Source organism: Hemicordylus capensis, chromosome 4 (genome assembly GCF_027244095.1).
Source record: "Hemicordylus capensis ecotype Gifberg chromosome 4, rHemCap1.1.pri, whole genome shotgun sequence".
Taxonomy (NCBI): domain Eukaryota; kingdom Metazoa; phylum Chordata; class Lepidosauria; order Squamata; family Cordylidae; genus Hemicordylus; species Hemicordylus capensis.
The window spans coordinates 204651961-204673481 of record NC_069660.1 but is presented as its reverse complement, the minus strand read 5'-3'; the positions used below and the strand labels follow the sequence as shown (position 1 = coordinate 204673481).

General features: G+C 45.7%; 2 protein-coding genes across 4 annotated transcripts in view; one reads left to right on the top strand and one right to left on the bottom strand.

Moving 5' to 3' along the window:
* Positions 1-21521, bottom strand: part of MYLK4 (myosin light chain kinase family member 4) — a 158373-nt gene that overhangs the window by 116176 nt on the left and 20676 nt on the right. Inside the window, exons 1-2 of one of the 2 annotated variants that reach the window (XM_053245450.1) lie at positions 10952-11034; positions 3585-3801 (exon numbers count right to left, since the gene is read on the bottom strand). Coding sequence is in view for 1 of the 2 variants with exons in the window: in XM_053245451.1 (XP_053101426.1) it covers positions 3585-3801 (217 nt within the window). In the remaining variant the exon portion in view is untranslated. Of the gene's footprint in view, positions 1-3584; positions 3802-10951; positions 11035-21521 lie in introns of those variants that run through there. The other variant, XM_053245451.1, reaches the window with a different exon arrangement.
* Positions 18248-21521, top strand: part of WRNIP1 (WRN helicase interacting protein 1) — a 67138-nt gene continuing 63864 nt past the window's right edge. For both annotated transcript variants that reach the window (XR_008306132.1, XM_053245452.1), the window contains exon 1: positions 18248-19101. Coding sequence is in view for 1 of the 2 variants with exons in the window: in XM_053245452.1 (XP_053101427.1) it covers positions 18490-19101 (612 nt within the window). In the remaining variant the exon portion in view is untranslated. The remainder of the gene's footprint in view (positions 19102-21521) is intronic.

Below are 21521 nucleotides of genomic sequence, written 5' to 3'. Positions count from 1 at the left end.
AGGGAGGGGGAAGAAAGAGTGGGGAAGAGCGAGTGGAGGAGAGAGAAAGAGAAAAAGAAGGGAGGGAGAAGAGAGAAGGGAGGGGGAAGGGCAAGGGCAAGGGACAGGCCTGAGTCTGTCAGCAGCCTGAGAGAAATAAGCGGCCATGGCAGCACTAGCAGCAAGGAAGGGCCCAGTCAACCACTGCTACTGTTTGGGGCTACCGAGGCCATTGTCAGAGGAAGGCAGCCAGGCAAGGGATGGGCCCGGGCCTGTCAGCTGCCTGAGGGGAACAAGCAACCATGGTGGTGGCAGCAGTGAGGAACGCCCTGGTCAACCACTGCTGCTGCTCCTGGAGGGAGGAGCAGGAGCGGGGCTCGGGTGAGGGTGGGGAGGTCTCTGGGGATACGGGGCTGCAGCTTGGCCAATAGGCGGCAGCAATGCTGCAGCCATGACCAAGAAGGGTGAGGGGGATGGAAGCAACGGGATGGAGGAGGAGCAAGAGTGCAGACCAGGTGAGGGTGGAGAGATCACTGAGGTGAGGGGAGCAATCAAGTACTAACGCACAGATGCTCTTGAGCGTGCAAGAGTTCCAGCATTGAAGTGGAGAGAAATAATGGCGGCGGCCAGGATGCAGAGGTGGAGGGCCGGCAGGCGAAGCCCCTCCGGCCAGAAGAGGTGGGTGGATGGCAGGTGAAGCCCCGCCGGCCAGGAAGAGGAGGCAATGGCGGGGAGAAATAATGGTGGTGGTGAGGAAGTGGGCAGACAGCGGGCAAAGCCCTACCAGCCGGGAGGAGGTGGTGGGAGGCGGTGGCGGGATGGCCTGGCCCTGGCCCACCCAATGGGGAGAGCTGCGGGGGGAGAGAACTAGTGAACGAACTACGGGGGGGAGAGCGAGCTACGGGGGGGAGAGCGAGCTACGGGGGGGAGAGCGAGCTACGGGGGGGAATGCCACAGGCTCAGTGCACAACTGCACAGATGCTCTGTGCAGGGTCAGCTAGTATAAATAAATTATTATTTGAAATCTGCCAATCAGAAACTTAACTTCAATAAATTTACTTGCAAGTAAACCTCAAGATAGCTTTGCATCGTACTTACTTCTAACCAATTAGCACCACAGCCTTACAGTGAATGAAGTTCACCATGAGCTGCTTCTGCATGACCCCCTTTAAATGTGACGGAGCTGGCGGGCAGCAGTATTCTGTGATAAAGAATCTGAAGTGCAGTCATAGATTCTAACATGGAGGAGAGTGCCATCTAGAGGCAGATTAAACAGCTGCTACTTGAGTGAAACTAATTTTACAGCTATCCTTAACAATTAGCTGAGCTTGAAGGTCTTTTCTAAGAATGTATTTTACCCTTTAAATCAGTTCAATATATCAACAACCTTAAAATATCGTTCCCACATTGCACAACCTGCTTGCAACAAAGGATTCTGCAAAACAAAACAAAACAAAACCATCATGAGTGTTGAAGGATTTGTAAGATTACTCACAACAGCAACACACGTGGTAATGACTATCTGTTTACAAGCTTACTTTTGCCCAGTCATCTCGGTTTCTGGTGCACTTAAGTGGACCAAAATGAATGGTAACTTTACAGGGTGGGCATTCTGCAGTCTCTGAATAGAAGCAGAATGGAGAAAAGGGGAAAGACAGGTGAGATGGTTAATTTTCTCTTCCTTCCTTCCTCTGAATTTTTTATGCTTCCAATCCCAATTGGGGTAATTTGAGAAGTTAATAATTAGATAAGCCAAGAGGATTATGAGAAGAATATATGGCTATTATAAGAGAAGTTGTAGAACTTGCAGACAGTCCTTGTTTGAGGGATGGAGGTGGTGCCTATGTCTGCCCTCCACCACTCCACTAAGTGGGCTTCTTATACAGTAAAACTAGGCTGATCAGAGTTCTATGCTTTCTGCTCCCAATTAATTAATCTGAACTGGTAGTGGTGAAGAAACTGTGCTGCAAATAAGGACTTCCTTGGACTGAAACTTACCAAAGTGCACTCACCAAGGTTTGAAACTCACAAAGTAAATTCTGCTATGAATGTAGTAGGTGTCCTTATACAAGCCACCCTCTCTCAGCTTCAGCTCCCCAGCTGTAATATGAGAATAACTGCTTACCTTACAGGATTGTTGGAAGGATTACATCAAAAAAATTCAAGTGGAGTGTTTTGAACACTCAAAGAGTACCACACAAATACTGAGGCTGTTCTCACGAGCAGCCAAGCCCGTGAGAACCATGCCAAACCCAACGCCAAAGCCTGGCTCTCAGCTTGTGTGTCTGTGCGGGCTACTTGCAGCTCACGCTGATACAGTGACGGGTGCCAAGAGTGCCCATCCCCTGGGGGAATCCCCCAGTGCACCATGCTCGGCACATGGCATATTTTGAGATACCTGGAGGCTAGGACAATGCGTCCCAGCCTCAGAGTGATCTGCCCTGCTCCGTGCTGCATGGAGAAACATGGGTCATGTGGGAGTGTGCTCCATGCTCCCACCAAGAACAGGATGATCATCTGTGGGGAAGGCCAAGTTTGCAAAGCCTTCCCCCAACCCACCTGGTAGTTCATGTGAATGGCCCCAGTAAGTATTAAACATAACAATCATCCCCTCTACCTTATCCTTACTACTTGGTGATCCCCCCTGTACTATCGTCTGGTTTATTTTATCTCAGCAGGGAACATGCCATTTCTGTATTTATCATAGAGCACCTAACATACAGATCAACACTAAATAAACGTGGAGCATCAGCTGGTAGTCCAGCACCCATCCTCTATACTACCAATCCCCAACATAAATTCTATCAAAGCATGGCCTCTGGTCTTTCTATTTATCAAGCCAGACATACTAATAGTATTTTAAATTCCTCAATCAAGAGGAATCCCACATTCAAGAACACAGCCTCCTCTACTGTGTGATAGAACAATGGGAAGTTTTTAAACAGGCCAGCAAAGGGGGTATGAGAAATGTTCTTTCTACATATAGGGACTCTTTGAAAATGGAATTATAGCAGAAGACCAGTTTGGCTCTGCTTCCGCTGTACAACTAACTTCACATAATGCATAATAATAATCCAACCCTGCATATAGTCCATGAGCTAAAAATGTACTTAATCTGAGATATATACTCTATTCAAAAATCTTGAAGCAACTAAGAATGGTATAATGTTGTGTGAAATAACCTGAAATTAATTGTATCTTCTACATCTGAGAGTTTACCATAGATTTGAAGCCAGAGGATTACTTTGAATAAAATATTTGCAACTGAGTCCTTTTCTCTTCTGTTACTCCAGCAGCAAACAGTCAAGCCTAAAGTGAGTATTTTTTCTCTGGTTCCCTTCCCTTTGGCTTCCAAGTCACCCTCAGACATATCCTCAATTACTACTTCTGTGCCCTGTGAGTTATTTCACCAGTCAAATCAACCTTACATGTCCCATACAACTGTAATTAGTAACTCAGCTTAATATGTGTAATGAGAGAGAGAGAGAGAGAGAGAGAGAGAGAGAGAGAGAGAGAGAGAGAGAGAGAGAGATAATGGAAGAGAGAGAGAGAAAGCAACAAATCAAACATGTGCAGAAGAAAGTATTACTTAAGCCTTCACATACCTCTTCATCCCTGGTGAAACTTTCTACTGTTTCCAGGCCATGGAAGAAAGCCATTCTATCCTGCCTGCTATCGAAGTTACGTGTATTGATTTCATCCAACCGGTTAAGCTTATAGAACTTTGTAGAAATCCCTCTTACATTACTATATTGACATTTCTCCAACTTGGTTCCATAAATCAGTGAATAGGAGTGACCCCTGATTTCTCCTTTTTGCTGTCTGCAACAGAAAAAATAAAAATAAAATATTGACACAATTCAGTACCCACAAAAGCTGCCAATTAACAGCAATATGGTATGCAGAGACAAGGTTATATATAAGAACAGTGCAAATCTATGATCCATTCAGAACACCATATACTACAAGGATACAAAAAACAAGCACAGCTGCACTTTATTGTATTAATTTAGTGACTCCTCTTGTGTGGTTAGGTTGGATCAGTTCCAGTTTGTGACTCCTGAGGACATGGACGAGCTGCTTGGAGTGGTGCAACCTACCACCCGTTCTCATGACCCTTGCCCGACATGGCCTATATGGCAGGGGGCTTGTTATAGCAGGCCTGGTAGAGATCATAAATGCTTCTCTGAGGGAGGACAGGATGCCTCTTTGTCTTAAGGAGGCAATTATTAGCCCACTTCTGAAGAAGCCTAACTTGGATCCCTCAGAGTTGAGTAGCTACAGGCCTGTTTACAACCTTCCATGGCTGGGCAAAGTAACTGAGAGGGTGGTGGCCTCCCAGCTCCAGACAGTCTTGGGGAAAACTGATTATCTAGACCCATTTCAGACTGGCTGTTGGGCAGACTATGGGGTGGAGACTGCCTTGGTTGGCCTGATGGATGATCTCCAATTGGGAACTGACAGAGGAAGTGTGACACTGTTGGTCCTTTTGGACCTCCCGGCAGCTTTTGATACTATTGACCATAGTATCCTTCTGGAATGTCTGAGGAGGTTGGGAGTGGGGGGCACTGCTTTGCAGTGGTCCCACTCTGACTTTTGGGGCAGGTTCCAGATGGTGTTGCTTGGAGACTGCTGTTCTTCAAAACCTGAATTTTCGTATTGTATCCCTCAGGTCTCTGTATTGTCTCCAATGTTGTTTAACATCTACATGAAACCGCTGGGAGAGATCATCAGGAGATTTGGTGCAGGGTGCTATCAATATGCTGATGACACCCAAATCTACTTCTCCATGTCAACATCTTCAGGAGAAGGCATAACCTCCCTAAATGCCTGCCTGGAGGCGGTGATAAGGTGGATGAGGGATAACATACTGAGACTGAATCCAGATAAGACAGAGGTACTCATTGTGTGGGGTCAAAACTCGGGAGATGAGTTTGATCTGCCTGTTCTGGATGGGGGCCACACTTCCCTGGAAGGAACAGGTATGCAGTCTGAGGGTGCTTCTGGATCCAAGCCTCTCCCTGGTGTCCCAAGTTGAGGCAGTAGCCATAGGTGCCTTCTATCAGCTTTGGCTGATGCGCCAGCTGCATCCGTTTCTTGAGATAAATGACCTCAGAACAGTGGTACATATGCTGGTCACCTCCAGAATGGATTACTCCAATGCAGTCTATGTGGGGCTGCCTTTGTATGTAGTCCGGAAACTACAGCTGGTTCAGAATGCAGCAGCTAGGTTGGTCTCTGGGTCATCTCAGAGAGATCATATTACTCCCGTATTGAAAGAGCTTCATTGGCTGCCGATATGTTTCTGGGCAAACTACCAGGTGCTGCTTATAACCTATAAAGCCCTAAACAGCTTGGGTCCTGGGTATTTAAAAGAACATTTTCTTCGCCATGAACCCACCGCCCATTGAGATCATCAGGAGAGGTCTGTCTGCAGTTGCCACCGGCTCCTCTGGTGGCTACTTGGGGATGGGCCTTCTCTGCTGCTGCCCCAAAGCTTTGGAATGTGCTTCCTGCTGAAATAAGAGCCTCCCCATCTCTGACAATTTTTAAAAAATCTTTAAATACACATCTGTTCACCCTGGCTTTTAATTAAATACTGTTTTGATAGTTTTAACATTGTTTTAAAATATTGTTTTAAAATTTTAAATTGTTGTAATGCTTTAACTTTTTGCTGTCATTTATTTTAACCAATGTTTTAATTTTTGTTGTTGTCATTTATTTGTTTTAACCAATGTTCTAACTTTTTTGTTAATTGTGTTCTAAACTGCCCAGAGATGTAAGTTTTGCATGGTATAAAAATGTTAAATAAATAAATAAATAAATGCCTTTGGCCACAGTCTTCCTTTTGTACTTTACTTGAGGGTAGTGCGTATGAAATGGCCATATAAAATGGCCATTTTATAATGGCCAAATCCTTGAAAGTTAAGGAAATAGCATTTGCTGAGGTAATGCGTAGTGCTGCACCTCCTCCTCACAAGTTGATATACATGTGAAGAGACACTGTAGGTGGTTGTTTCATTTAAGCATCAACCTAAGGGCCAAACTAAAAGTGATGGGGCAGCCATTTGTGCTTTATGTACATATCTGCCCTGTTCACATAGCAGGTGTGTGTGGTGGGTCCTGCTGTTAACCAAAAAAGGACAACACAGGGAAGAGGAATGAAACTCACCCATTCCTCTGCATGCATGTTCACTTTATTTTTTAAAGCAATGTTCTCTTGCCTGCCTCACTTTCAGTATCAAAACTGAGCACCTTCCTATCAGTGTGCCTCTACTGGTCTTTGACGTGTGGACTGCAAACATACAAAGAGCAACAAAAACAAAAGAGAGGGACATGCCGTGTGTGACATTGGCAGTGAAGGCCTAATGTGAAGAAAAAGAAATGGAGCTCTGGGGCAGACATAACCAAATGTGACAAAGAACCACTAGCACAGAGTGAAGAAAAAAGTAAGTCTTTTCAAAGGTTGCACACTAGACCCCTAACCATTCTAATGGTACAGACTCTTAAAAAAATTAATAACACACACACACATATCTCTGAAGCTCCTTAACTGTGTATGCAATGAAATATTGGACCAGGACTGGGGAGACCCAAGTTCAAATCCCTACTCAGCCATGACACTCACTGGTGACTCTGTGTCAGACTCTTATCTCACAGCCTAACCTGCCTCACAAGGTTATTGTGAGGATAAACATAACCATGCACTTTAGGCTACTCGGAGGATGTCGCTAATAGCGAATAGTGGATTTAAGCCCAGCCTTTGTCTCAGAGCAAGTCCATGTGGGGGGAAATAAATGTTGATTCATTCTCTCCATGTTTGCTCAGCAAAGGCTGTTCCTTTAAAACTTAACCGTTTCTTGGTAATCGCTGCCACCACACCCTAATTACAGAGTTTAACTCCTCTCTGGATTTGGGTGAGTGTCCAAGGAGACTCTCTTTCTTTTACCAAATGGAAAAATACAAAAACCTCCCATGTGCAGCCTACACGTGGTGAGAGAACTTGGTAGGTTGCTGAACAATTAACCTTGAAGTGTGTCTGCACCAGAGTAAAACCTTTTCCTGAGTTAAAAATCCACTCAGAGGCAGGTAAAATTACAAAGAATAAACAGAGAAAACTTTATTCAAAAGACTACAGACTGCTTCAGTCTGAGGCTCTAGCAGCTTTAGTTACAGGGTGAAAAAATGCTCAATACTTTACAAGATTACTTCCAAAAAGCACTTCGGCTGGTTTGTTTGGAGTGGCACACTTTAAAGATCGTGGTTACTCAGTTGCATAGAACATAAATGCAAGAAAATACAAAAGCCCCCTTGTTGGAAAGAAAGGGCTCAGGCTAGCGTTGCTCTTAGCTTGTTACATTACAGGTAAAAACACACTAAACCAGTTGTAAGAGCTTGCAATGAACAAAATCAAAATAATCCATTGCAGGCTGCCTAACACACAGTTCCCTAGCTAAACCTATCCCTGAAACCAAAGCTTCCCTTCTGAATTCACCAAATCCATGGCAGTTGATTCAAGCTTCCTGAAATCCTGTCTCCCAAGGATCTGCAGATGTCCTTCCATGAGAGAGTTCTTCAGGCTAGCTTTTGCCATGAGGTGCAAACTCCATTGCTCCCCACCTGTACTCCCTCAGGGAGTGGTCAAAGAGAGAGAGAGCTGTAATAATGGGTGACTTCAGTTACCCACAAATAGTATGCTAGATGACCGTGCCCTAGATAAGGATGTGCACAAAACCAGCCAGGCCAGTTTGGTTTGAATCCGGATCAGATTCAAACTGACCCAGCTCGGCTTGGTTTTGGCATCAGTTGAACTGGACCCAATTTGGAGTGCCTAACCAGTTTGAAGCTCTACTGGTAAAAGGGAATCCGGTGAGGATTCCCCTTTACCAGTAAAGGGGTGGGGGGCTTGCCTAAACCTAGAGAGGGTGGGAGGGGAGTGAGTGAATTCTTACAAGTACTGCAGCAGTGGAGGTCATGCAAATGGCCTCTGTGCATGCACGGAGCTCACTAAAATGGCCTCCACGCATGTGCAGAAGCCCAAACTGAGCCACCACTATATCGGGCTACTCTGGGAGACGCTGGCTGGGGTGAGGGGGGAGCCGCCACTGCCCCCACACCTGCGGCCACTGCTGCAGGGACTTGTAAGTACTCACTCACTCCCCTCCCACCTCCTTTAGGTTTAAGGAAGCCTCCCTGCCCCTTTATTGGTAAAGGGGAATCCTTACCCGAATCCCCATTACCAGTAGAGCTCCAAACTGGCTCAATTCGAAACAGGCCCAGTTTGGCTTGAATGCAGACTAGACTCGGCTGCTCTGGTTCAACCATAAACCCATTGAGCCAAGCCAGTTCCATGTCAGGGCCAGCTCTCACACCCTTGATCCTAGAACCCCTAGCCCTGGAACCAACCAGAGAGAAGGTGACCTTGTACTCAATCCTGAGTGGTGCACAGGACCTGGTGCAAAATGTCAGTCTTGTGGAACCTTTAGGGAACAGAGATCACAGCATGATCAAATTCAGCATATATGTGAGGAGAGAACTGCCAAGTCTAACACAGACACTTTGAATTTCAGAGGAGGACACTTCTCTACAATGAGGAGTTTGGTGAAAAGAAAACTGAAAATGAAAATCAACTGAAAATGAAAATCAAGAGAGTAACTTTGTTCCAGAATACATGGAGTTTATTTAAAACCATAGTAATAGAATCCCATTTAGAATGTAAAGGAGGAACGGTACCACCAAGTCCAAGAAGATGCCAGCATGACTAACAAGTAAAGCCAAGGGGAAGAAGACTTCATTTAGAAATTGGAAGGCCTGCCCAAATGAAAAGAACAGAAAAGAACACAAACTCTTGCAAAAGAAATGTAAGGAGACAATAAGGGACGCAATAAGGGATCCGAATAAAACCAGAGAATTTGAGGAACATTTAGCTAAAAGCATCAAGGGAAATAACAAAAACTTCTTTAAATACATCAGGAGCAGGAAACCTGCCAGGAGGTGGTTGGACCATTAGATGATGAGGGAATGCAAGGGATTATTAAGGAGGATATGGAGATTGCAGAGAAGCTAAATGAGTTCTTTGCATCTGTCTTCATGGCAGAGGATACTGAGTGTAAACCTGTGCCTGAACCAAGCTTATCAGGGACAGAGGCTACAGAACTGAGTCAGATAGAGGTGACAAGAGATTAAGTTCTAAACTGTCTGTAAAAATGAAAAATAAATTAATCACCAGGGCTAGATGGCACCCAACCAAGGGCCCTTAAAGAACTCAAATGAAAAATTGCTGGCCTCCTTTGCAAAAACATCTAACTTATTCCTGCACTCAGACTCTGTACTAGAGAACTGTAAAGTAGCCAATGTAACACTGATTTTCAAAACGGGATCCGGGGGGATCAAGTGTAAAGTGATGCATATTGGGGGAAACCCCCCACAGGGGTGCACCTAGATGGCTTTGGCGCATGGACTAGCCCTTCCACGAAGTTCCCCACCAGGTGGCCCCCCACCGCAAGGCTCCCAAAAACTACTTTTGGGGGGCCTCCTGCTGCAGCTAACCTACTTGCCATTTAAAACAACAACAACAAAAAAGCTGCCGTGCAGCTGAGGGGTGGCTGCGGGTGGAGGGAGCCGAGTAGTCGACGATGGCGACGGGGGGAGCGACTGCTGGGCACATCCTCTCTGCCCAGCGGCTGTTATGAACTGCGTGGTGCGCCTGCGCAGTTCATAGCAACCGCAGGACAGAGAGGATGCGCCAAGTGGTTGCTCCCCCCATCACCACTGCCACCACTGGGGGGGGGAAGGGTCGACTACTCGGCTTGCCCCCGCCCACAGCCACCCCTCAGTCACGTGGCAGCTTTGTTTTTAAAAACCTGGCACATAGATTAGCTGTGGCATGGAGGGCAGTCATGGGGAAGCTGTAGGAGCCCCCCCCCACCATTTAGAGGACCCCGGACCTTGGAGGCCATGGACTGGGGCCCCAAGGTCCGGGGGTTAGAGCGCCTCCGCACACACACAGAACTTCACATATACGCTGATGGGGTCTGAGCTGTCGGTGACTGACAAGGAGAGGGATCTTGGGCTCACTGAAACTGTCGACTCAACATGTGGCAGCTGTGAAATAGGTCAGTTCCATGCTCAGAATCATTAGGAAGGGGATTGAAACTAAGAGCACCTTTCTTACGAGGCAAGGCTACAAAACTTGGGACTATTTAGTTTAGGGGGGAAATGACTAATGGGAGACATTATAGAGGTCTATAAAATTATGCATGGTATGGAGAGAGTGGAAAGAGAGAACTTTTATCTGTCTCTCACATAACTCTAGAATCTGGGGTCATCCCGTGAAACTGATTGCCAAGAAATTTAGGACTGACATAAGTGCTTTTTAACATAACACACACAATTAAACTATGGAATTATCTGCCACAAGATGTGGTGACAACCACCAGCCTGGATGGCTTTAAGAAGGGCTTAGATAAATTCATCGAGGACAAGTCTATCAATGGCTACTAATATGAGGGCTATAGGCCACTTCCAACCTAAGAGGCAAGATGCCTCTGAATACCAGTTGCAGAGGAACAACAGTAGGAAAGAGAGAGCATGCCCTCAGCTCTTGCCTGTGAGTTTCCCAGAGGCATCTGATGAGCCACTGTGTGAAACAGGATGCTGGACTAGATGGGCCTTGGGCCTGATCCAGCAGGGCTCTTCTTATGTTCTTACACTAAATATATTAACTGGAGAAGAGAAACAGATCTATGACAGGATCATATTCAGATCCTTTTAAGTGTCTCCCCAACACATATGGGTTACCCATATATCAGGTTGCTAGTTGCACTGCTTCACTATCATGTTATTCAGCACACTATATTCCCTGACCCCAAAACTGAGCTTCCACTTTTAAAAAGATGCTTTTAGCCCTCACTTTTGATTGATAAGCAGAACTCATTTGAAACTAAGTCCCACTAAGTTCAGTGTGGCTTACTTTTATATAACATGCATTTGACTGGGCTGTATAGAGAATTAAACTCTTTTTAAAAGGATTGTCTGCGGTAAAATATTGTCTTGTTTTGTATTGTTTTTACTGTTCAAGGAGGCTGAGGCCCTCTGTTGGTGTGGCCCTCTGTTGGCCACTCTGTTGCTAAGCAGCAGATGATACTAGCAAATGATACTGTTGCTAGGCAGGGGGTATGGCTAGAAAGTGCTGACAAGGGTAGCTGATTAAGTCTAATGCGGGGTCCAAAGAGACAGACACGTAACTATAGGGGGGGCAGGCAGGGCACGTGCCCTGGGTGCCACTTTGGTGGGTCATGTGGGGGGCGCGCCAAAAAGTGCCATGACCCCGCCCCCCCCGATAATGGAGCTTTCATATTAGAGGGGATTCATGGTGTCTCATTGAAAATCTCATTTGCTATCATAGAATCCACACTCAATATCTCAGAAACAAGAGAACCCTGTACCCCATAGGTTAGAAACCCATGGGGGTGGTTGGCACCCTATGTGCAGTACACCACCACTCGCTCTGAGCCACCCCAGCACCCCCCAAGTGCACTTATGGGGCTGCTGAAAGCTCCATTATAACTTATTATGAGGAAAAACCTTAAAGACGCGTAAACTTCAACAATTAACCAAAAATCAGCCCTCTGCCCAAATCCTTTGAAAAAATTCAGGTAGCTTCCCTGCCCCTAACCAGCACTACCACCAACCCCACACCGCTCTAGGCCACCCCTTTCCCCCCGACGTGAAGCGATACACCCTTCATTATACCTAATGGGGGAAAACCTTAAAGACACATAAACTTCAAAAATCACTTAAAAATCACCCCTTTGCCCAATTTCTTTCAAATAATTCAGGTAGCTTCCTTGCCCACCCTAGGAACTACCACCCACCACACTCCACTCTGCGACACCCCTTTTCCCCCGACGTGAAGCTATACATTTTCTGACACCTCCATGCTTCTTTATGGAGAAAAACCTTAAAGGCGCGTAAACTTCAAAAATCACTTAAAAATCACCCCTTTGCCCAATTCCTTTCCAATAATTCAGGTAGCTTCCTTGCCCACCCTAGGAACTACCAGCCACCACACTGCACTCTACAACACCCCTTCCCCCCCGACGTGAAGCTATACATTTGCTGCAATCCTAATTATTCTCTATGAGGAATTCAAAAATAATTTAACAATTCACCAATAATCAGAGGAGTGTCCAATTGCCTTCAGATTTTTTGGGTGGTAGGCACCCCTGTATGTCTACCACCCACCCCGCTTTTGTGCCCATAGGTGCTCCACAATAGGGGATATGGACTGGTTCGGGTCCCATTATACTCTATGAGAAAAATGATTAAAAATATTTCAAATATTCATAAAAAATCATAGGTGTATCTGATTGCTTCAGGGTTTGCATGGTTGTTGGCACCCATGGGTGCTCCACAATAAGGAATAATGGCCTGGTTCGAGTCCCATTATATCCTATGAGAAAAAATAAAATTAATTTTCAAAAATTCATAAAAAATCATATGAGTGTCCGATTGCTTTGGGGTTTGGGGGACAGGTACCCCTGGGTGCCAGCTACTATTCTACCAATTTTCAGGTGTCCAAACTGGTCCTAACCGGTCTGAACAGGTTCGAAATGAACCACCCCCGTTCGGTTCGGATCTGAACCGGTTTGGATCCGAGCCGGTCTGCACATCCCTACCCATAATGCAGTGCACACTCATGTGGTGCATTATTGGAGCTCTGGGGTGGGGGGGAATGCAGCGTGGTGTGTCTTGGCACCCCGAACCTCAGAGCCTCCAGCAGCAGCCGGTGCTCGTTTGGGCGGGCAATCCGCCTGGCAAGGGACAGCCGAACGATCGTCTGCAGGGAAGTAAGCACTTTTTGGCTTCCTCCCTGCAAACCAGGTAGCTGATTGGTTCTTTCCTATCTCTATCTCATTCTATCAAAGAATTGAGTTACTGATTCAGAGGTTGAAAATGATTGGTGGCAGTGGGCTTGTAAGAAAGGGTTTATTTTATAAAGGAACCTCTACAAATAGATGAGATAAGGTGAGACCTCTAAGGAAGATGCCATAAGCTATACATCATGGACAACTATTAATTTCAGCAAAATTCCCTTATAATTCTATGTAGAGCTGTGCAGAGGGCTGATTTACACGTTGCAGGAAAAGCACCTCCATATAGGAAATAACATGCAAACTGTATGCAGACAATCACAGTTAATTAATTAATTAATGTGCTAATCAACTCCATTTAAATACTGCCTTTCTGCCAGTACACTCAAGATGGTCTACAAGTTAAATTAATGACATGCCACCTAATAGACATGATAAAATAGGAACACAAGTTGTTCTAGTAAGAACTAATCAGCCTAATGAGCCCCTGGTGGTGCAGTGGTAAAACTGCCGCCCTGTAACCAGAAGGTTACAAGTTCGATCCTGACCAAGGGGCTCAAGGTTGACTCAGCCTTCCATCCTTCCGAGGTCGGTAAAATGAGTACCCAGAATGTTGGGGGGCAATATGCTAAATCATTGTAAACCGCTTAGAGAGCTTCCAGCTATAGAGCGGTATATAAATGTAAGTGCTATTGCTATTGCTATTGCTAAGTGCTAATTTCCTTTCACTATCTCTACAACTGGACTAAATTTGGTTCAAATTGAGGTTCACAAGTTAGATCTCTTGCATCTCAAATATTCATGCATCCACCATCTTGGATCAGCATAGATGACATTATTACAAACTATACCATTGAAGTATCCCTGTGTGTCTCTCACTACAATTGTATCAAATTTGTTTCAAATGGGTTAGAGAGTCCTCAGGTTAGTGCACTTGTGCCTCAAAAGTTCACACTTCCACCATCTTGGATCAAAGTGGATAACATCATCACAAACTACACCATTGGGGAAATCTCTATGTGTCCATGCAGCTTTAGCAAATTTGGTTCAAATCAGTTAAACTATCCACAAGTTAGCCCATTTTCGCCTCAAATATTTACGTGTCTGTCATCTTGGATTGGGGTGGATGACATTGTCATAATCTATGTCATTGAGGTGTCCCTATGTGTCCCTACAGCTGTAACAAATTTGGTTCAAATCATTTAAGCGGTTCACAATTTAGCCCACTTGCACATCAAATGTTTACGTGTCCACCATCTTCAATTGGATTGGATGACATTATCACAATCTATGCTGTTGAGGTGTCCCTATGTGTCCCTACAGCTGTATCAAATTTGGTTCAAATCTTTTAAGCGGTTCACAAGTTAGCCCACTTGCACCTCCAAAGTGTATGCGTCCACCATCCTGGATCAGGGTGGATGGCATCATCACAAACTATGCTGTTGAGATGTCCCTTGGCTTAATTGCTCTGCTTCTCCAGCCAGATATCAGAGATTCAATACTTATCTAGTTTGCCGAGGAGGCGCTGACTTCTTCTGAGTGCCTTCACCTGCTGTTGGCATTTTGCATGTCTCTGGGTGGGTTAATGGTTGATCATCCTCTGGCTCAGCGTTTGGACTTCTACCCCCGGTCTCCTCTGCTCCCGAAGGGCCTTCTTGTCCTGAACCTTCACCATGGCCCGTCTCAGCTACCTCCTGCAGCCCAACAACTAAGCTCTCCCTTTCAGGTGCCTCTTCGCCCACTGGAGGGTGCCAGCCTCCCACTCCTCATTGCTATCCATGGGTGAGAGCATGACAGTGAGTCACTCACTGCAACTGTACCTAATTTGGTTTAAATTGGTTAGACAGTCCACAAACCAGCCCACTTGCGGCTCAGATGTTCAAGCAGCTGCCATCTTGAATTGGAGTGGATGAGATAATCACACACCATGCCATTTGGGCATTCCTATGTGTCTCGATGGCTGTAGCAAATTTGATACAAATTGGTTAAGCGTTTCACAAGTTAGTCCACTTGCACCTCAAATGTTTATGTGTCTGCCATCTTGGACTGGGGTAGATGACATCATCACAAACTATGCCGGTGTCATGGCTCAGACTTCAGAATCAGAAGATTCAGAGCAGGAAGACTCGCCTGCTAGTGAGCCACAGCAGCAAGATTTGGCAGAGAAACCAGACTCGGGACCTGAGGATTCTCAACAGCTGCCAGACTTGAATTCCGATGTGGAAGAGCCTGGGATTCCACCTATAGTGAGACGAAGTATCAAGAGGCAGGCTCAGAGGGACTCACGCAGGTGCAGGAGATAACAGGGAAGAAAGCCAAACTGCTGACTCAGGGAAGCCTGATTGGGTCCTGGTTCTGTTGAGCCTTATATATTCAATAGTCTCTCATGGCTGAGTTGCTGTTTGCAACTTCGCTGGCAGCAGATACTGTGCTCTTGGAATTATATCTTTTCCGTGTTCCAGTTTGTCTTGTCTGTACTTCCCTGTATTGTTCCCTTAATTCCTTGTTCTGTGTCCTTTGCTTGTTTCATTCCTTGTTTTGTCTTTTCTTCCACTTATTACTCAGTTATTGTTAGAGAGGGGTACCTAGTTTCAGTTCAGGGGACTTAATTCATTTACTGTTTTCTTTGTGAGCCTTTTATTTTCCTTCATCCAGTTTCATTGCTGCTTTCTGTTTACTCTCTCTCCGGGGGTTGTAAATCCTGTAGGGATAGCTGGGCTATCAGTTCACGACAGCCGTTGAGGTGTCCCTATGTGTCCAAACAGCTGTAGCAAATTTGGTTCAAATTGGTTAAGAGTTTCACAAGTTAGCCTACTTGCGCCTCCAAAGTTTATGCGTCTGCCATCTTGAATCAGGGTGGATGACATCACACAAACTACCCCATTGAGGTGTCCCTGTGTGTCACTCACTGCAACTCTATCCAATTGGTTCAAATGGGTTAGACAGTCCACAAATTACCCCTGCTTGCACCTCAGATGTTCACATGGCCGCCATATTGAATTGGAGTAGATGACGTCATCACACACCACGCCATTTGGACATCCCTTTGTGTCCCAACAGCTGTAGCAAATTTGGTTCAAATTGGTTAAGTGGTTCACAAGTTAGCCCACTTGCACCTCAAAGGTTTATGCATCCACCATCTTGGATTGGGGTGGATGACATCATCACAAACTATGCCATTGAGGTGCCCCTACGTGTTCCTACAACTGTACCCGATTTGGTTCATATTGGTCCAGGCGTTGCAAAGTTGATGGGAGGGACACATGGACACACAGACACAGAATGCTGGGTAATCTCATAAGCCTACTGGAAAGTAGGCTAAAAACAAGAGCTAGCAACTCTAACAATCAAGAATTAGTCAAGGATCTAACCAAACTATGCCAGCAAATTTGGAGAACAGCACAGTGGCCAACAGATTGGAAGAGGTCAGTCTACATATACCCGTACCAAAGAAAGGAGACTTAACAGATTGTGCAAACCATCGCACAATATCCTTAATTTCACATGCTAGCATAATTATGCTCAGGATCATCCAACACAGATTAGAGCCCTACGTGGAAAGAGAAATGCAGGATGTTCAAGCTGGTTTCAGAAAAGGCCAGGGAACAAGATACATCATTGCTGATGCCTGCTGGATAATTGAGAAAGCCAAGGAATACCAGAAAGAAGTCAATATATGTTTTATTGACTACATGCATCGACCATGTCAAGTTGTGGAATGCCGTTAGGAAAATGGGTGTCCCAGAACATCTAATTGTTCTCATGAGAAACCTATACACAGGACAGGAAGCCACAGTCCGGACGGAACATGGTGAAACAGACTGGTTCCAGATCGGCAAAGGAGTAAGACAAGGCTGTCTACTTTCTCCTAGGGATGTGCATGGAACCGAGAGAAGGTGGCTCAAAGGGGTGGGGGGTAGGACTTTAAGGGCAGGGGAGGGTGCACTTGCCCCCCCCCGCTCCCCCCCCCGGCGCTGGAGTTGTGCAAAATCCCTTGGGGCAGCAGTGTACCTCCCTGCTGCCCCTTCTTCTTCGGCCCAAAGTGGCCGGAAGTACCAGGCACGAGTGCACACGCTGGGCACGCACTCGTGCACATGCTCGTGCGTGAGTGGGATGTCACACCAAAAGGGGGAGTGGTCAGGGCTCCGGAGCTCAGCAAGCTCCTCTCCCCCTCGCAATTCAGGCAGCTGATGCTGCCTGAACAGTGTTTATTTCCCTTTCTCTCCCTCGCTAGAGGGAGAGAAATAAAGGCTATTCAGGCAGCTATGGCTGCCTGAAAAGACAGGGAAAGGAGCTCGCTGGGCTTTGCCAGCCCAAGGCAAGGCATCTTACAGTTCCTGGAGGGCGGCGGGGCTGGAGTCGGGCCACCACCACTCCTGGCGCATTTTAAAAAGTACTTTCCCCTCCTCACCCCCCCTCCCTGCAGCCAGCTAGCTGAGGCAGTGGCGATGGCAAAATCTGAGGAGCTGCAAAAGTTGCAGCTCGTCAAATTTCGCCACTGTAGGCAGATGCCTCTTTTGCCTGTGCGGTAATCCACCATTGCTCCCATGGGAACAAGCATCCATCCAGCTCTTAGCATCCAATTGCTCTATGGGCAAGTCAGGCAAAAGCTTCAGTTTCCTCAGATGTGGGCAAGATTGCTCATGTCCATCAGCAAGACAAGCTAGCAGGAAAATCATACAGTTCTTTTTGAAAGTAAATAACACTTCCAGTTCTTCTGAGAATAAATATGTATGTACACAATTTTGGTATCATGCAACCCACAGATCTCAGAGCTGTAATTTATGATCATGACTTGCAAGAATCTGAATAAAAATTGAAATTCCGCAGGCAGACAAATTAAATCCTGCTTACAGAACAGAAATCTCTCTGTGTGTGTCTAGTTCACATATAAAATCTGGAACTACAATGTTGCATTAGTTCCCATGGCATTGTTCATATTCAAGCTATTTAAAATGTGTTCACAACTGAAATTTAATGTATGGCAATTATTATATGTCTAATGAGAGTTTTTTAAAAAGCAAACTGGAAATAGCTTGATCTTATGGTGTGGGGAGGAAAATGAAAAAGAAAATATTGGGAGGGGAGATATTAGAAATAGCTGCAGCCAGAGCTGACAATCTCAGTAATATGTAATACTTTCCCTCCGTCCTTGGGGCGAGGAATGAAATTCAAAGGAGTGTTATAAGTACACAGGAGTAGTCCTGTTTCTAACTGTGAAACGTTGGAGAGTATCAACATCTCCGCGTACCTCTGAGCTTCGACAAGACAATAGGAGAGACATACAAACTGTGCACCTTACATAGCAACACACGTCTAGCAAAGCACTCCTCCTCCAGCGCCATTGAACTACAACTCCCGAAAGTCTGCGCGTTGCAGGCGCCCATCAGAGGTGGAGAGGCGTGTTGACCTTCTCTTCCTGCCCGGGAAAATCTCGGGCTACTTTGGACAGTTGTTGACATTGTTCCTGTATCTTGATTTCTTTCTTCTCCCGCTGGGAATGTTTACGATGTGCATTTCCAAAACAGATCACATTTGAAGACGGAAAGCGTGGGAACAGCAGCAGATCAGGATTAATTTGGTGGGGGGTGGGTTTTTTGTTTTTGTTTGTTTCAATTCCTCCATCTGGCGGGAAATGGAAGGAGTTGGAGTACAGGAAGAGCCTCTAGTGAGTTGCCCGGTTTGCCTACGGGAGCTGCCAGCTGCTCAAATTAACTCGCATCTGGATAGATGTTTGCAGCAGCAGGGAGAAAGGAGAGACCGGGAAGTCACAGAGGGTGGGGCGGGCAGTAGCAGCTATTCAGAGGAGGACACGGGGATGGGGTCTCAGCAGCCCTGCAACAAGAAATCGCGCCTCTCGAAGTCCCCGGAGCAGGACTACAGGGAAGCGGGGAGTAGCCTCAAGAAATCCCCGGTGTTTTCTCTTTTCCGCCAAGGAAAAAGCTCCGGAGGAGGGAAACCGGGGACTTCCAGGGCTGCGTCTCCAACCCGGGTTAAGGAAGAAGAAAAGCAGCCGGATGGCGAGAGTCCAGGAAAAGGCCTCTATGCCTCGGTACCTGAGCTGAGTGGCGAGAGTCTGGCCCAAAAGCTGGAGGGGAAGCCCCTGGCGGATAAGTTGCGGCCGAAAAACTTGCGAGACTACATGGGGCAGAATCAGGTCTTGGGAGAACAGACTCTCTTGCGGTCTCTGCTGGAAGCCCACGAAATCCCCTCCCTCATTCTCTGGGGGCCACCTGGCTGCGGCAAGGTGAGTGGCATTCCGATGCTGCCCTGGTCACGTTGGTCTTTTCTCCCTTTGGTGGCAATCTCAGCATACACATCACAGCCAGAGTTTGGTTTGTTCTAACCCCCAGAATCACCCCCTTCCCTTCCCAAGACCCAAACAAAATACTGAAGCATATATAAAATGCCTCTGAGTATATGCTGAGCATCTTTCTGCCTTACAGCCCACCAAGTAATTGCAGCCTGCTCTTTACTTTGGGATTTAAGGAACAACGGGTTAGGTGGCATGCAGACCCCTCAGTTCTAGCACCCTTAAAAACTATGAAAGAAATTTTCAGAATCTCTCCATTCTACTATGCATCTAGTGTTGTATTCGATTTTTGTGTTTTTTACAGATGGTTGTGTTTAAAGTTTATCACAAAGATGTTTTATGTTTTTAAGAGCTCTTTAAACCTCACTTCATACTCTCGACCAGGCCAGTGATAGTCTCCATGTGGTGGTGAAATGGGAGTGCCTATTTTCTTCTTCTACCAAACAGATTAATGTCCAAGAGCTCCCCAAGAATGACAAGTTTGAGTCATTGATCCTGACCAGGGGCTCAAGGTTGACTCAGCCTTCCATCCTTCCGAGGTTGGTAAAATGAGTACCCAGAATGTTGGGGGCAATATGCTAAATCATTGTAAACTGCTTAGAGAGCTTCGGCTATAGAGCGGTATATAAATGTAAGTGCTCTTGCTAAGTGCTATATAGGCTCTTCTTAAGCCTCTTCGGACATGAAGGGGGGGTGGAAAGGTGGGTGGGGATGCTGTACCCATCTATAGCATCCCAAGAGCATATCTGCATACCCTGTCCCAGTGTCCATGTGCTCAGAAGCCTCAACCCCATGATAGTCACACCACAGCGTTTGTCTGCAGAAGCAAGTGCTGTAAGCATGTAAGGATTATTTCCCCAATCAGAAGACTGTCTCTGCAGGAAGACAGTGTTGGCTGAGACTTCTGAGTACAGCAGCACTAGGAAAGGGATTGTGGTGCCACTCTTAGGATGCTCTGTGTGTGTGTACAATGTCCCTTTTTTAAAAATCATTTGAAGAGGACTTAAGGAGAAGTAATAGTGCTCTGCTGTTAACTGGAACACTGCAAGAGTAGGTCTGCTGTTCACCTTCCAAGGGCTTTTCTGTGTACTATAAAGCAGAACTCAGTAGTACTTATGTTGAAAGCAAAACAATGAAACATGAGATATCTTACTTATGATCCTCCTGTGTTGGGTGGGGGGCAGGGAAGAGCATAATAAATAAGGGAGCCACCTTATTTATTTATTTATTATTTCTCTGTGTAAAGCGCCCTGAGCCATTTTTGGATGAGCGGTATAGAAATCGAATTGAATAAATAAACAATGTGTTCCTGGTTTTAGAAATGTGTACGGATAGTACTGAAAGAATGAGGCACATCTTGGCTAACTCCTGCAGAAATGCCTTAACCTGTTCACTTATGAAATTGTGGATATAGTTGTAGAAATGATCACTAGCGTGGATTAAAATTTCCACTTTACACATAAGCAAAAACAGACACTGGAAGGTAGAAATATCTGTCCATGGAATATTTGCAAGATAATGACTGACTGCATACAGGCCTTGTGTTATGTCTCTTATGTTTAAGAAACAACTAGGATTTTTAAGCAAATTGAATACTGTGAACAGAGAGAATAAATGAATCCACCCTATAGCAGGAAGTACATGTTTAAGTCTGGGTGTATGGACTAGGGATGTGCAGAACATTCTGAGCTCGGAATGGGCCATTTTGAGTGTTCCGAGATTGGAAAAGAACACACTACAATTGAAGGGCCTGTTCTGAGCTCGGAATGGAATGACCCCATTCCAAGCCAGAATGTTTCAGGTGTTTGAGCACCATTTTGGTGCTCTTCTGGTCCCAGTACACATGTGACAGCCATTTGCATGGTGAGTACCACCATTCAAATGGTTGCTGTGCATGCACAGAAGCCAGAAGAGTGCCATTTTGGAGTCCAAAATGGCGCTCAGAAGATTTCAAGTGTTCCAAACTCATTCCATCAGAACAACAAGCCCAACCAGTTGTTCAAATGGAACTTTCTGGGCATTTGCATTCTGTTCCGAGCTCAGAACGGAATACAAATATTGTTCCATGCACATTTCCAGTAAGAACTACTTCAAAATCGCAAAGTATAATTTTATAATGCATTTCAAGCAAATTGCATATATTTAGAGTCAGCACCAAGTACACATTAGAAAGTATGTAGAGAGCATTCTTGGTGGCTATTCTTTAACTGTACACTTCTCCTGGAGGCTTGTGAAAGTCAAAGATTGTGGTCCTGAGTGCAATTAGTAGAGATAACCCCATTGAGCACTGTGGGACGTGTGTTCGAGTGAGCATGTATCGAATCGCACTGAAATGAACATGCTAGTATACAGTG